Source organism: Protomyctophum parallelum (assembly GCF_964188405.1).
Source record: "Protomyctophum parallelum genome assembly, chromosome: 8".
NCBI lineage: Eukaryota > Metazoa > Chordata > Actinopteri > Myctophiformes > Myctophidae > Protomyctophum > Protomyctophum parallelum.
Window position 1 is genome coordinate 13,876,593 of NC_139703.1, and position 16,924 is coordinate 13,893,516.

The 16,924-nt window shown below is 41.8% G+C and overlaps 1 protein-coding gene across 1 annotated transcript; it reads right to left on the reverse strand.

Annotated features, from left to right (window-relative positions):
- Positions 1 to 49: 49 nt before the first annotated feature.
- On the reverse strand, positions 50 to 16,886 carry LOC310863263 (S-adenosylhomocysteine hydrolase-like protein 1). The gene is made up of 17 exons (XM_083771471.1): positions 16,496 to 16,886; positions 8,772 to 8,880; positions 7,682 to 7,825; positions 6,782 to 6,882; positions 6,457 to 6,559; positions 5,687 to 5,781; positions 5,264 to 5,370; positions 5,062 to 5,178; positions 4,048 to 4,111; positions 3,477 to 3,565; positions 2,924 to 2,994; positions 2,524 to 2,618; positions 1,901 to 1,999; positions 1,554 to 1,622; positions 995 to 1,073; positions 585 to 705; positions 50 to 424 (listed from the first exon to the last, which is right to left on the reverse strand). Exons 1-17 carry the CDS (start codon positions 16,652 to 16,654, stop codon positions 418 to 420), a joined length of 1,629 nt encoding a protein of 542 aa, XP_083627597.1. The 5' UTR covers positions 16,655 to 16,886; the 3' UTR covers positions 50 to 417.
- Between the last annotated feature and the right edge of the window lie 38 nt (positions 16,887 to 16,924).

Genomic DNA, 16,924 nt, shown 5'->3' on the forward strand with positions numbered 1-16,924 from the left:
AGTGTAGTGACATTGAAGTGTCAATTTCAAAATAACCTTTTCCCCACAATCAATTTGGCACAATTCAATATTAATCATATTATCCCTAAAATATACAGTATAGTAGTGGAATATGAAAACAGACAATGAACAGAAAATAAAACCTCAAACAGGCAGCAGTGTATCTGTATAGTATACTCTATACACAAGTCGTGCTGTACTTGTGCTGGTCATTCATCATAACAAGTTGGTTGTCAAGCCAGGAACCAGGAAGTGTGTCAAGGCAAAGTTGCTGTGTCTAATGAAATACAGCTAAATAAACACTTTGTGTCTTCACTGTCTTGTGAGTCAATAAAATACTAAATATAAAACTTCCATATCTTCTGGTGTGGTATTGACCAAGCTGTGCTTTGCTGAGACCTGGTTCGCCCATGCAAACTAATACCTATGAAAACAAATGGAAAAGGTTAGTAAAGATATACTCTATTAAGTATTGTTAGGTCGTTTTTAAAGTATGTATAAATGCAAGGATATCTGTGTACTGTATATGTGAGACCCGTTTCACTGCGCAATGCAAGTAAAAGGGGAGACTATTAGTAAAGTACCTGTAGTAGTTGGGTTTAAAGGGGCCATTCTTGTTCAGACCCAAGTACTTGGCTTGTTCATCAGAGAGCTCTGTAAGGTGGGCGTCAAAAGTAGCCAGATGCAAGCTGGCAACATACTCATCTGAAATACACAACACGATTATGGAGAAAGGTATAATATTATTTTCCATTTAAAAAGTGCTTTATCCATACTGTCACTTGGCGTTATTTGTACACAACCATCAGAGCCTGACTTGCATTATCACATTATACTAGAGGGAATTAGTTGGTTCAATGTTAAAGGAAATTGTAAGATATCAAAGTAAAGAATCCAGCACAGCATGTAATTGAAGCCAAATATCAATGTTAACTTGGTTTGAAGATAACATTTCCAACCCAAGGTAGTTAAGTATTCTTGATTCTATTCTCACCCATCTTCTTAGGCAGCAGGTAAACATCCTGTTTGTAGCGTCCTTCTGGGGCATTGTACAACTCAATGAGGGCAAGTGCCTGCAAACATACAGTGCGTGCATCAGTGTCATCAATATTCTTTTGCATTATTATGTTATACCCTCAAATTCACTTATTATTTTCTAACAAAGCATTCAAAGGCAATTCAGATCAGCTCAAGATACCATGGTGGCTTAATTTATTTAGTTGAATGTAGAGATTGGAAACCGAGGGCAGAGGGGAGACATGGGAGACATGAAAGGAGTTGGACTCGAACTCAAGTGGTCACATTTCACCAGGAGCATATTTCAAGTGAACAAATTGGGCACCAGGCACGCTATATAGTGGCCTAATTTACTCTTTGTTGAATGACCACGTCACTCACCAAATATGAGTGTTCTAGGGCCACGATGAAGTAGCCTATACTAATTATTACAGCAAATGAGGGGGCTGAGCTTCTATTGATTTGTTACTGTACTGCTTACTGTGTAGTAGGCAGGTAGAGATGCCATGGTACAGTTTATAAAGTGACTGTGTTACCTGAGTGGTGGCTGTGATGGACAAGACAAAGGTGGGGACAGTGGAGCAGCTGAGGTTCAGTAGACGACCCTAAATACATTGAGCAAAATTGCCATGAGGTGATATCTTTCTAATAGGATTATATATATATATGTGTGTGTGTGTGTGTGTGTGTGTGTGTGTGTGTGTGTGTGTGTGTGTGTGTGTGTGTGTGTGTGTGTGTGTGTGTGTGTGTGTGTGTGTGTGTGTGTGTGTGTGTGTGTGTGTGTGAGTGTGTGTGTGTGTGTGTGTGTGTGTGTGTGTATTTATTTATTTTTATCGGTTGCATCTCTAGTTTTGAAACAACAGAGGTAAAACAGGAGTTTCACCTCAGCGAGTAGGATGACTCTCTTGCCATCAGGCCAGATAACATGATCCACCTGAGAACGCACTCTCTCCCAGGTCAATTCAGGGGTCCGAAGGCTTGCCTAGAGAAACAATATCAGTCGTCAAGAGGCAACTGTAAAATACTATTCATAATTTGTGAGATTGAGAACTTTAGTCTAGTGGTGTTGTAATTGCTGTTAAGCCCTAACCACACCAAAGGGTGAAGACGGTTTTAGCATTGTCCCTGCGGTGTGATGTCTTGTTGCACGTTGACCCACGTTGACCCTAGTGATTCAACGCATGGAATTCATTGGCCCAAACCACACCAAAGGGTCGAGACGGTTTTAGCGTTAACTCCTTGCAACCGTTTGGACAGAAGGAGTTGCATGGTTCCCTTTTGGCGTGGTTAGGGCTTTAGAGGGTGCAGCTACCTGCACACATTCCATTTCTGAATTATGAATCTCTGGATAATTAATGTGAAAAGTATACTAAGCTGCAAAGCCAATTCAAAATAAAAGCTCAGCTTGATTCAACTTTAAAAGATAACTTGAATGAATGCTTTAGATACACATAGCTTTTGCATTCTGAATGTCATAGTCCATCCGAGAATACAAATGTTGCTCACCACATCAATCTCAGTATTAGAGTGGCCCATGTTGCACACAATGGTCCCATTCTTCATCCTATCCAGCTGGTCTCTGGTCACAACATTTTTATTGCCTACACCACAACATACCTCAGATTAATGAAGAGAAACAATACTTGTTATAAATACCTTTATTATTGATTTACCAAAGCAGACAGAATGAAAGCAGCTATGAACGTCAACCCAAATCTGAACAAGTGGTTGCATACACAGTAAAGCTGGATTTGTGCTTAATCGTGTGAAAATTGGTGAAAATAGCAGAACTACAAGCTCACAATGTAACACGTCATGAGCTTGTAGATCTGCTGTTTGCTGACGGTCACTGTTGTTGAGAATAAATTAACTGCATGATATAAGTCTTGTATTGAAACATAGTTACCAGTGCATGTGATGATCACGTCTACTTGGCGGATAATTTCATTGAGCTTGAGCACCCGGAAACCGTCCATACTGCTCAAACAGAACAAGAGAAAAGCACAAGCATATTTGCTTAGCTTGATGAGTTCGCCTGGAACAGCATATCTCTTAATTGGAATGCATCTGAATAACTGTGCATATAAAGATATGGACAGACGATACAGTAGGCCTACTGTATGTATCACACAGTCTTAAGGTCCTTTCAAACGGGCAGCAATTAACACAGATGTTGTCGCCTGGATCGACGACAGGTCTGCTCATGAGGGGTCCGACAACGCACGCGTAAAAAAAAGCTACACAGAATTCAGGTCTGGTCAGTCGCAGACGTGTGCACGAAACGAGCACGCGTGCATCAATTTCACGGGACCGCGTTCACGTAAATACGCTTGAGTTGTCTTCCCTCAACTTTGCCACGTGTACAAAATAACCCACAAGTCTCATTGAAAATGAATTACTAGGCCCATTAATTGCTGCCCATCTGAAATGACCTTTATTCATTGTATATATCAGTTCACCAGGCTTGCAGGGCACAGATGGGATCAATCTCCGTTATGTAGACAATGGCTCCCAGAGCTTTCAGAGCAGCAGAGCAACCTTTCCCAACCTGCAAAGACAGGGCACAATATAGGCCAACAGGTTCAGATTGCCCTCATCTAGAGAATCCTTCAAAAGCCTTTTAAGATAAGTGCACTAAATCTGAATGCCATGTTGATGTCATCATCAGTCATGTAGACTCAGCAGTAAATAAATTGATTAAGCCATACTGTGTCATTGTTTTGCAGAATTGTAACAACCTGTAGGAGTCTACGGTCTACTGTAACTGTACAAACCAATCTACTGTACAATCAACCACTGGCAGTAGGGCCAGGTTAGTCACATTGGTTTAATTAATGTATTCTCTTTTCTGTTGACAGTACAATATTTACAGTAGTAAATCTTGTTGCCGAAAAGTTCGTATAATAAAAGTTTTTTTGCATCGTGACTACGAGCTGTGCGACCTTTTTTCCTTTCTTTTTACAAGTCAGATTTTAGACATCAGAGTATGTTGTGCAGAGTATAAGTCCAACTGTAAGAAAGTACTCTTACCTCTCCATATCCACAAACAACCACCTGTTTTCCTCCAAACATGACATCGGTGGTTCTTTTCAAACTACAGGAATGAGAGACAGAAGGTCAATAACAACAACCGTAGAGGCGTCATTCCAATCCTTAGCAACAGTTGTGTTTTGATTCCATTCACTCTATTATGTTTTGTTGGTGTGTACCAGCTTACAACTTTAAAGATGGAGTGCCACATTTTTTTCCCACCCTAAAACATGACAGGAGGAAGAAGGTTTTCCAAAAAGTGTAGAGTATTTGTTAAAATCATGCTTTTATGTGGACACGCCCACCAGTTCATTAAGTATGCCTGGTTTGCCTGGTGGGTGGTGATGGGTGGTGATCCACCTGAACTGAAGCCACACCCACAGCTGTAGTTGTATCATAAAGGGGGAGGGGTTAGGGGAGGGGCTGATAGTGTGATGTCACTATATTACTGTTTGTTTCATTGGCCCGTTTGACTGTCAAGGGTTCAGCCTCCAGGAAGAAATGCTAAATACAAAGTTAATACACCATTGCACATAAAAACGAAAATTGTGGCACTCCTGGGATCCAGGATGACAGTGAAAAAAGCAAAAAACCTTTGCCTAGCCTAGAAGATATATTTTTTTTAATCAGTGAGGTCCAAATGTCTCATCTACAATCCAGGTATTGTATTGCGGGCCGTATAAAATTTTATACGGGCCGTATAAAATTCGTCCCTGGGCCGCATTTGGTCCACGGGCCGCACTTTGGACACCCCTGATCTATTCTATCTATTGGCGGCGCCCAATATAATGTGGATAACAGTATGTTTGCCCGTTTGGGCCCACAAACGTTGCTCTTCTTTGTTTACATTCCCAACTCTACACGTTGTAACAGGAGCTGCCAACAGATTCTGCTCTGCTCTGAATCCGTCTTGAGAGTTTACGATTGCCACCATAAGAAATGTATGTTCCATTGGCTACACTCGATCTCCTAAAAGTGTAATGGACATAGCATGGCGGCATTGACGCCACTTACCCATCCAGGATTGACTCTCTGCAGCAGTACAGGTTGTCAAACTTTTGCTTTGTCACAGAGTCGTTCACATTCATGGCTGGCACACACAATTTGCCAGCTTTAGACAGCTGGTACAATCTAGGAAGAAGATATAGTAAGTATTTTCACCTCCTGTAAGTTAAGTCTTTCAGTCTGTGTGTAAGGGTGCAAGTAGACAAATCACCTGTGAACACCAGTGACACTCTCCTCTACAATGCCCCTGATTTTCTTGAATACGTTTGGGTATTTCTTATACACCCAGTGGGTCAAATCCCCCCCATCATCAAGTATCTAACATAGACGGAAGGAGGAAATAACATAACATAACATAACATAACATAACATAACATAACATAACATAACATAACATAACATAACATAACATAACATAACATAACATAACATAACATTACATTACATTACATTACATTTATTTTGTTACATAAATCAACAGAGGTATAGTGGATACTATTGCACATTGATTGACTAGGTTTAAATCCCATCTCATCATAAGCCACAGCATCTCCCACTATTCCATTTCATGATGGATATCATTGTATAGTGTATACCGTTATCCAAACTAACTTGGATAAGTTTGTATAGGTACCATGTTAGGCTCCCAGCCATCTGCGCTGACACAGCGATCAATGCACCACCAAAAGTCATCCTCGGATTCACCCTTCCAAGCAAAAACGGCCACACCTAGAAACATAACGGGCATAATATCTTAAAACAAAAGGTCCAGCCCATCCAATTCAAAACACTGGTGACATTCACAAGGGAGCCAAAGGGTTTATTCACATAATAAACATAGTATACATGGATAACCACAGACAAAAACTAATTGCAAGAGAAAATCAAGTGAAAGAACTGGTGTCCTTTCCTTGCCCAGCAGAACAACCTTTCCCATGAGTAAGTCATGTTGTGAGCCTCTGTGTCTGTCAGTCAATGAAATAATTACTTGGTAATGCATATGCAAGCAGCACCTAGCAACCACAGATAAAAGGCTTTTAGTAGCTTTATTCCTTTACAAAGGTCAAATGTTTCATTGTCTCTGCAGGGGTGATCTGCTGGGACTTTATTAAAACATTTCCACACAATGTCTCCTGGGTTTTAATGGTCACAGTACAAGACGGCCACAAGACAAATCACAGCTCTACCCTAAAGGAAACAATACACCGATCATCTCATCTACTGTATATACAAGAAAGAATCAAAAAGTTAAATTCATTCCATTGCCTTAACTCAGAGACACTAAACAGTATCTACTGTAAGGAATGTATGACCTCATGGCTCCCATAGCGAAAGTCACCCACCGTCTTTCACACACAGTGTTGCTTTCCAATCTGTTACCGTCCGTCAGACAGTGTTGCTTACCAATTTCAGAAAGGGCAGCAGCCACCTCATTCTGTGTAGAGTATATGTTGCAGGCTGTCCATCTGCACTGAGCCCCCAGGGCAACCAAAGTCTCAATCAGCACCTTAAGACATAAAGTGCATTAAGAAAATAACCAAAAAGAACAGCTTTTCAACCAAAAAACATGTCACATGTTTTGCTTATAAAAATCACACACACACGCACGCACGCACGCGCACGCACGCACGCACACACACACACACACAAACACACACGGCGTAACTAGGTTTGTTAGCGGTTGTTCCCACCACTGTTCCAGGCTTCCAGCCCCTACATTGTAACTTACTGCAGTCTGAGCAGTGATGTGAGTGCAGCCCACGATTTTGGCCCCTGCCAGTGGTTTCTCGCCTTGTGCTCTCTTCCTGAGTGAAATCAGAGCTGACATATCTGATAATGGGACAATATAAAAGTGGGAGGTTGTCAAAGAGTGTATACAATAATAAATAAATACAATAATAAGATACAAATACATTACTTCTTTCATTATGTAATATAGAGACTTAGCCATACTAAATACGGTAATTGCTACTAGGCTAATAGTGTATTTTATTGTGTATGTCACATTATCCATAGGCAAACTCTGTTGTTAATGGGCCAAATGTTAATGGTCCTGCCAAAAATGAGCATCGTGCCTGTCACGGATATGCGCAGAGCAAGTTCAGTCAGGAAACTCAGTGCAGTTGCCGGCGGCCGTTCATCCAATCACACACTCATTAATTGATGTAGAACAGAGTTACACAAGTTTTGTTTTGTTGTTCATTGTTTAATTCACATTTTTAATACGTTTTAAGATTTACAGGGTGACGTCAGTGGAAATGTTTCAGTCGCACTGGCTTTCTGAGGCTTCTGGGAAATTGAGGCCCAATGCATTCCAATGACAATGGCGGCGCGCTATGGGTGGCTCTGTCCTACGCTCTTTGTTATTGATCTGCAGTTTGGATTATTTTTCAACACGACGACAAAGGATTACACCATTTTAAGGCAGATTCTCATGAAACGGAAGGATGATGTCGGTGTGGTGGTTCTTCAAAGGTTAGTGAACAACTAGGCAGTCAAATGGGGATCATGATTATTTAATCCCGCAGTCGAACTGTTAATACACTATTTATTTTTAATTATTATTCTTAGTTTTAATTCCCTATTGAATAGCAAATGTAATAAAATGTTTGACCTCATTGTACCATACCTTGTTCTGCTATTTCAATCTCACGTCTTCCAAATTCAGCCTGTTTGATGTTCTTGATACAGAAGTCAATACAGCCCTTGGAGTTGACCTGAGTTTTGTCTCGTGGTGTGGTCTCATCATCAGAGCTATCTGTGTATGATGCCGCTGTAGGAGGGGGTTAGTAAAAGGATAGATAGTATTAGGTAAGATAAGATTACATACTGTCCCTGATGTATGGAGATTCCTCTTCAATATTAAGCCCATATATGGAGATCCCTGATGTCATCAATATTGGCCAGCAACTCTACATCTAACAAACCTACAACCCTTAGATCTCCATATATGGAGCTGACCTGTTCTGACACTCCATATGTTGCTCCTTCCCCATCCATCCTTCCTCTTCGATGTCTCCCTTTTGACTGATACCTGTCCATTTAAACTCTAGATGGGCCTGGCCCAAAGTTATTAGTGCAGTCCCTGCTGCCACCCTTAGATCTCCATATATGGAGCTGACCTGTTCTGACATTCCATATGTTGATCTGACCTCATCAAACCCTGTACACTCAAGACACGCTCCATATATAGCCAGTACAGAATAAATGTAATATGTCGATCTGACCCCTAATGCCAAAGCACCAGCGCTCGCCCAGCAGTCTGCTGTCACCCAGTCAGATATGTTGATCTGACCCCCCATTCCAAAGCGCCAGCGCTTTCCCAGCAGTTTGCTGTCACCCAGGCGGATGCGTGCATGCACACGGGTGAGCTTCTCACCCTTAGGCGTCTTACTGGTTTTAGAAGAAGCCACATTATAATTTTCTGAAGAAATAAATAAATAAAACATATTCCACGACTAAAGCCTGCTGTTGGCAAACTATCCGTAAAAAGTCAGTAAAGCATCTGACTCTTTGACTTTGAATGACCAACAATTCTCTGCTAACATCACATTATTATAATTATATTGCCTGTTTAGTTTCCGATGATCACCTCATAGTTATTAGTTATGCATTTCACATGTCTACAAATTCAATAATACATCTATACATTACCTAAATGTACCTAGAAATGAACAAAGGCACAAATTAGATCAACACAAAATGCCAGATTTTCTTACCAGAGCCATAGCTGTCTGTGGATGACTGAGAAATGGAGCGAGACAGGGAGCGACGTCCAGCCTTAGTATACCTACTGAAGTCCTGCTTGTCCTCCACAAACTGGAGATGCTGATGGAAAGGGAAGGCCGAATACCCAGATGTTATTGAATTGAAACAATAGTTTTTTATGGGAAGACATAAAGGGTAGGGTATGAAACAAATATTATTGCAGTCCACATTTAGTGCCCAGTGGGAGGTTTCACCACTAAGCTTAGAGCTCAGTCAGAATAGAGACCAATTCAATTGAGCAGTATTGTGTTTATACTGGTATAGTTTATTGCATTGTTTTTTTACTCCTGCCAAGGAGGTTATGTGAAGAAGTACAACACATTTCAAAACGTAATGGCTGGATTGCCATATTTGCTGTGCACATTAATGTGCTCAAGAAAAGCACATTACCACCTCACCTGGTGGAGGACCTAAGTGCTAATCGTTGACTACAGGAAGCAGTCGTGACTTGTGAGAACCCCTGTTCAAATCCAACTTCCATCATGTCTTGTACAACTCCCCTGTCTCTGCCCAAAAATGTCCTGCCTCTCGCAACTCCCCAGTCTTCAAAACATAATTTCGAGAGCTCCTAATTAAATCTTTTACGATCGCCAACTTATCAATAGTAGCATAAATCGACAGTCAAATATATCAATACCTTTAAAAAAAAAAAGAATCTATGCTATGGTGCCACATTATCACAACCAAAATCATTGGTTAGCCACAAATAGTATAGACCAATAAGTGGATTAACTCTAGACTTGTGCCACAGAAACCTGCATAGTCAAGACAAAAGACATGCTGCACTGACCAACACTGCACAACACATGGTTAGGGATAGGGAATAATCTTTCAAGCATTCAAAGAATCTAGTAAGTACACAATACACAGACATTGCATGTACATGCAAACACTGGGTTTTAAAACAAAAAACAAAACAAGAGACCCACAAATGGACCCAGACCCGTTGTTTGGGAAACACTAGCACACGCCTGAAAGTTAATTTGTCCAGTGCAGGCAAAATATGTTTTGGGTACATCTAGCTTCATGCATAGTCAGCTTATTATTGCTCCAGTATCAACAATACATTCAGAAACATCTTTGCTTATGTTAAAGCCACTGTGGCTCAAATCCAAGCAACTTGAGATGTTGAGATAACTTCAGACTGGACCAGGAATGTTTTGTCCTCTTTCTATTTTCCATTCACTCAGTACTTCTGCCATGACACAAATGACCCTTAGATGGAAAGAATCATTGCAGAGGGAGATTTCATTACTATGGAATAAATCAGCGTATACAGACATTCACTCTGTGTGTGTGTGTGTGTGTGTGTGTGTGTGTGTGTGTGTGTGTGTGTGTGTGTGTGTGTGTGTGTGTGTGTGTGTGTGTGTGCGTGTGCGTGTGCGTGTGCGTGTGCGTGTGCGTGTGCGTGTGCGTGTGTGTGTGTGTGTGGGTGTGTGTGTGTGTCACACAGAGAGAGAGAGAGAGACTGAGCTTGTCTTCTTCCCAGCTAAGTCCTGCCCTATATGCGGGAGCTAACTATTTCCGTAGACAACGCCCTGGTAACGTCTGTCCTAACAGCCAGGAATCTTGGTGATGTCCTGGACAGTCAGCTCTCGTTCAAAACTCACATCACAGCTGTCACTCGATCCTGTAGGTTCACACTCTATATAACATACGACGAATTAGACCGTTCCTCACCCAGGAATCAGCCCAGCTCCTAATCCAGACAACAGTCTTGTCAAAACTCGACTATTGTAACTCCCTCCTTACTGGCCTACCAGCATGTGCACTTATGCCTCTCCAGCTGATCCAAAATGCCGCAGCTTGCTTGGTCTTCAACCAGCCAAGATTCTCACATGTCTCCCCCCTGCTCCGCTCCCTTCACTGGCTCCCGGTTGCTGCCCGCACAGAATACAAAACTCTGATGCTGGCATTCAAAGCAACCAAGGGTACGGCTCCCCCATATCTTGCAAGTATGATTGAACCCTACAAACCCTCCCGCGCACTCAGATCAGCCAACGCAGGGAAGCTGGAAGTACCCTCACTAAAAACGCCGGGACAACGCTCCACACGTCCCAAACTCTTCTCCCTTCTGGCTCCAAAACTGTGGAATGCACTTCCCATTGCAGTCAGAACTGCAGCATCACTCCCAATCTTCCGCCGTAGTCTGAAAACCCACCTTTTCAGACTCCATCATGGCCCATAGCACTTACCCCACCCCCTTAGATAGCATTTCTGTAGACTTAGATAGCATTTGATACAGACTTATAGCATGTTATGTAGACAGCACTATAATTGCATTGTATGTAGTCATAGCACGTCATAGTACATATGTATAGCATAGTAGTATATATGTATAGTTTCATTAGATATTCCACTGTTACTTTCTTAGCTTACGCATGTTTCATGATAAATGTTTTTATGTGATGTATTCCCATGCTTTTTTGTTCTTGCTTAATGTAAATTAAGAGCGTCTGCTAAATGCCTAAATTGTAAATTGTATTGGAGTTTCTCCATTCTACTGCATTAGGGGGATCAAATCCTTGAGTGGATCTAGGTCTAAGTCATGTTGAGTATGCATGCAACAAACAATAACACACAACAATGATAAAACTAACATTTAAGTCATATATTGTTTTCACATGTTTCCCCAAGTATAGCCTAGGCACACATTCTAGCACCTTCTCACAAGTTCTCAGCCAGAGCTGTGTGTGTGTGTGTGTGTGTGTGTGTGTGTGTGTGTGTGTGTGTGTGTGTGTGTGTGTGTGTGTGTGTGTGTGTGTGTGTGTGTGTGTGTGTGTGTGTGTGTGTGTGTGTGTGTGTGTGTGTGTTACGTAATAACTAATATCCATACCTGGCTGCCAAAACGCCCCTATTTGTAAAGAAGGAAGATAAACATTGGAATGCACTAAAAGTGGAAAATGATTTTCTCTAAGAACATTTAGGATATATATATTATATTATATATATATATTCGGCAGGATAATGCCCACCCACTCGAGTCAGAGTACAGGCAAGACTACTCTTGCTGTAAACCTAATTGCCCTTCTGGGACATTAATAAAGACCTTGAACCTTGAACCTTGACTCCTATCCGGGCCCCTCCTACGTCTCACCAGGTCCACTCCTGCTCTCACCAGGAGTACAGCGAGGACCTGTGCGTTGCACCAGACTCCCAGCACCAGACACTTCATTCAGGAGTGGTGGATTCTTGAGCCGCAATGGTACTGCAGGCTCCACCTGCGGCTCGAATGGCCCTCCTAAAGGCCTCACCGAATGTTTTTTGGGCTTCCTCCTCGCGGAGGATGCAGGCTGGGGTGCTAACCCATACTGCTCCTGGGGTGCCGTCTACATTCCGGCTGTTACCAGTCACTCCGGTGGTCACCAGACTATACCTGGTTGTCACATAGTCTATTCCTATGAGTCACTATAAGTAGAATAGGTAGAACGAAAATACATTGCATGGATGCAACTGGGACGTATCCTCAGTGATGTATCCACATTTAGTGATGTAGCACATTTATGATATGGAAACTGAAATGTTCAGTGATGTGCATTGCCTCATATTAATACAAATACATTAGAACTAGGCCAGTAAAATGTCAGGATCATGGCAGCTTTAGAGAGAACCTTCCTCAAAAACAAGTTCACTCCAATGGATCATCCAATGCATGTCTGGGTGATCTCCTAACCATTTACACCACCAAACTGAGTTGACAGATCTCAGCTTCTAATCAGCAATGAGATCAACATGTTGCCGTTTTCCATGACTGTAGGAATCAGGATTCATCTCCCCATCAGACTTGTGTTGGCGTTTCTGCACTCACTGCAGCTGTCAGTACTGCTTGTACACAACATCAAGCATTATATAACAACCCTTTGTGGGAGAGGTTTTTTCATTCACTGGCTGAGAATGTGCAAAAGGAAGCTAAATGCATATTTGCTTTACAGCGTCACAAACTGTAAAACCCAACTCTTCCTTCTTCCTTGAGAATGATTGAGTCTTCTTTTTGAAAACCCTTCATTTGGAACAAGCTATTCAGCCATTTCCTGGTTAGCTAATATTTTAACAATTCAGGTACATTTTGCATATACGGTTTATGAATTCAAAAGTAGGCTATTGTATAAGTAAGTAACTTTAAATGGTGTGTTGGATTTTCGGGAGGAACTTATGCAGGACTATGGCATTTTATTTTGCCATTAACTCCATTTCTGCATGTCGACCTCTTATTTCAATAATACTAAATTTCATTCAGTTTTTGTTTGATTTATTAGCACATAAGAGTTAAAAACAGAAGTAAAAATATAGCCTAATCCTCAATCGAAACGCTCTAACCTTAATTGTGATTAACTTAATATTTTACAAAAAACATGCCAAAAAATGAATTAGTAACACAATAGGGCAGAATAGAATATACATTTTCAGGTCTACTTATACACTGTAATAATATATCTTGTGAATCATTAGGAGCAATTTTTAAATTTACATAATGAATTGTCGATTGTGTGTGACGTTAATTTGAGCTTGGCCCTGCTGCTACTTAAGTTAAAGGGCAGATTCACACTATGGACCCGGATGCGCACTCAGGACCACTTGGCAGATGTTGTGGTAGTGTTAATGCTGCGTACCGTTCCCGGGAGCAGATCACCCAACCGTTCCGGGACCGCATCGGGACCATAGATCGGGACCGATTGAAGTGTACTCGGATACAGATTGCTGCAACGTGAAAGTCACCATTACATTTGAATGAAGTGTGCTCGGGTGCGGAAGAATCTAGGCCAAGGTGAAGGGGGGTCCGGTCTAGAGTTTAGTGGGCCTAGGGTTCCCCTCAGGTGGGTACAGGGGAGTATGGGGAGTGGGGGTCACTGGATTTCTCCCTGGGGACTTGGAGCACAGAAGAGCAAAGTTAAGAAGACCCTCATGGTCTTCTCCTCTCTGCATGTCTGAGGTGGCTCATACATGTCCCATTAAAGCTATGGGGCACTTGAGAGCTTGAGAGATTGGGGCTTGTCTGTCCCTGTGGTGGTAGTTCTAAGACCTCCATGTTGTGCATTGCAATAGCCACATTCCAATATTCAAGTATACATTCTTCATGTCCAGGAGGGGGGAATAGACCTGCATCGTTTTGAAGTAACAGCAATCATGACATGTCACACAGTTGGATTGTTGGACCATTCCGGAGCTCCGAGGATTGTCATGTAGAGGAGGAGAAATGATACGCCACACATTTCAACAAAGACAGTTCTGCAAACGATACATGAAAGATCTTTTCATCTTTGCCATATCTCACTCCAAGTGGCTTAGGGAGCCTGCACTCTCCTCGTTCTCAACCCCTCCAAAAGCAAATTAGCATTTGGGATTCAAACGATTTCTAAGTCATGGCATGCTGGAGAACGGAGTGTGGAGGAGGTAGAAACTAAGGAATTGGGGTTTAGCTTAGGCTGGGAGGAGTGTTCCTATGTCGCCTGGCTCACTAGTCCCACTGGTCCCATGTGGACCATGCTGGCTCTTACTCCTGAGATAGGACCTCTTGAGTTAGCATAGGTAGTGAGGACAGTCTCCACTGATGGTGGTTATATATCACATGTTGCAAGACTGTCAGGCAGACAGTCGTTTTCCTAAATGTATGTATGTTGGTCCCAAATGGACCTCCTGCTGGCTTTGAGCTAGGCGCTTAGAGTGGGCATAGGTATACAGGAGGGTGAGACCCACATAGTGGTGGTTATAAGACATGATTGTTTGTCAGGCAGACAGGGGTGTCCCTATGTCGGACTGGCTCACAGGAGAGTCGGCGTCTGGTTGGTGGCTGACCATTAATATTACTGGGGCCCCCAGTGACTGATCATTATGGCGCAGAATGTCCTCTCCCCTCTCTAGAACAGCTAGTACAAAAATCACGAAATGAGGGGCGCCCACTGTATTTATATCGGACAATGTCATCCGACATTGTCATTTAGTACCCTAAACAAACATTAAAGTCCATAGTCTTGGCTGCCACATGACTTAAAAAGACATAACACCCCTCAAACATGCAGTCTGACCATTAGGTCTATGCAGAAAGAAATGCTTGTTTGTTGGATAGCAGCAGAGACACAGCGTGGAGGGAGGTTAGATTGGGATTCTATGGGGAGACCGAGACTGGAACCCAGGGTTCAAGGTTATTGCCAGCAGTACCAAACACAAAGTAAATGTGAAATTAATTTTACACACACAACTACTACAGTCTCGGGAATAAGAAGATGTCTGTGACAAGCATAACTGAACCCCATATATCCGTGCGACACTCCACCACCTGCCTATATACCAAGATACATGTGTGATAGCTCTGTACTGACTTACACAACCAGCTAGTCTCTAGGCCCATGAGGGGCCATTTCTCTCCACTGTATCCCCACTGAGGAGTCCATCTTCCCCATAGACCAGACAAGTGGCCATTTGGTTCTACTGACTGAGTGTGTTTGGTGCAAAGACACTCAGCGTTGTGAGCTTTTATAGATTGCCTATTTTCACAATGTTTGTCCCGGCCCACAGTTTGGGGACTTAATTTTATTATTATTATTGCCAGACACCTTTACAAACAAAATAGTGCAGACATTTCTCTGTCAATTTATTCCATGATTTGTGTAATATTCCAATGCAGTCTATCACTTGGCAGCCATGCTTTTACAAATGTCACATGACAGTACCACCCAGTAATAATTAATATATCTCCTGAAAGCTTCAACAGAATGTGAATTGTGTATAGGTGATGAATTCACCAATCCTGGGCAGTACGGCATTATAGAAATGGGAAATGTCCTATTACACTGTTATAACCTTATAAACAATTGCTTTAATATATCATTGTACTTGTATATATAATTTATATATGCTAATTGGATTCCTAGATAACCAAAACATAGGGTTAGACACCAAAATTATTTTTCTAGGATGAATAATGGAGGAGTAATAGTATTTTAAGAACTGGCGGCGGCCATCTTGAAAATAACACCTTTCGGGTGGTCAAACTTTGGTAAACATGTTATTAAGGACACCTAATACTACAAAAAAAAGTTGAGAAACCTTTTGTTACAATTCTTTTGGGGTCAAACCATATTCTTACCCACCTAAGAGAGAAGTGACAAAACACACAGCGAATCAGGCTATAGAAACCAGGCTATAGCTTAAAATTTTGGGTAATTGATTTCCCTTGGTTAAAATAAGTGTTAAATAGCTCTATAATATATTAGCCTATAGAGTGTTTGTTGCATGAACTTTCAGGATGGGATACCAATTTTCTCCAATCAGGACAGAGAACTCAAACAGGATACAGATAAAACATTAAACAAGTGAAATTGGAAGTTAAACACTATAAAATGAAGCTGATAATTGGCTACTCTCTCCTGATTGGATATTCACCTACCTGAAAATTAATTTAGAAAAATTAGAAATTAGAAAACTTGAACAAAACATATACATAATTTTCATACATTAATATTTTGTTATTGTGTTTTTTCAGACAGAACTTGACGCAATCTACCTTTAATAATTCTAGACTGTAACCGCCCACAGAAGTGACAGGTTGCAATCATAATCAAATCAGGTGCTGTAGTCTCCATAAAACAAGTCAATTGTACCATCAAAAGTTGAACGTTTCACTCTTCCTTCCCCATGGCCGTTGGGTGTCATTATTGTGTCAGTATACGTCATTTACCTTTTTAACCGGTTTGTGGGTCGGGACAGCAGCACTGAAGGCAGACGACACCGTCATAGCAGAGTATTTTTCGGCCACGTTCTCGCTCTCCTTCACCTCCTTGCTGGCCTGTTTAGACTCCAGCAGCCTCGGGTCTCCCGTAGGGTCTGACTCTGACATGACTCCTGGTGTTGTCTGTATCCGCAGATCTCTCAATCTTGTCAGTTTTTTGTGTTTGATAGGCAATGTAAGAACTAGCTAACGCTAAGCTTGCACTGCAAAAGCTGGTCGTCGTTCTGTCACTTTTCAGTTAAATTAAGTAACGCAATGTTTGGTGTGTTGAGTGGTCGACCGTCGATATATGCCGAGCTGCCGTTTGGGTATACTGTAGTAATAGTGTTTACTGCGTTGGTGGCTCAGCTGTCACCTGGCTGAGTAGTGGGCGGTGCG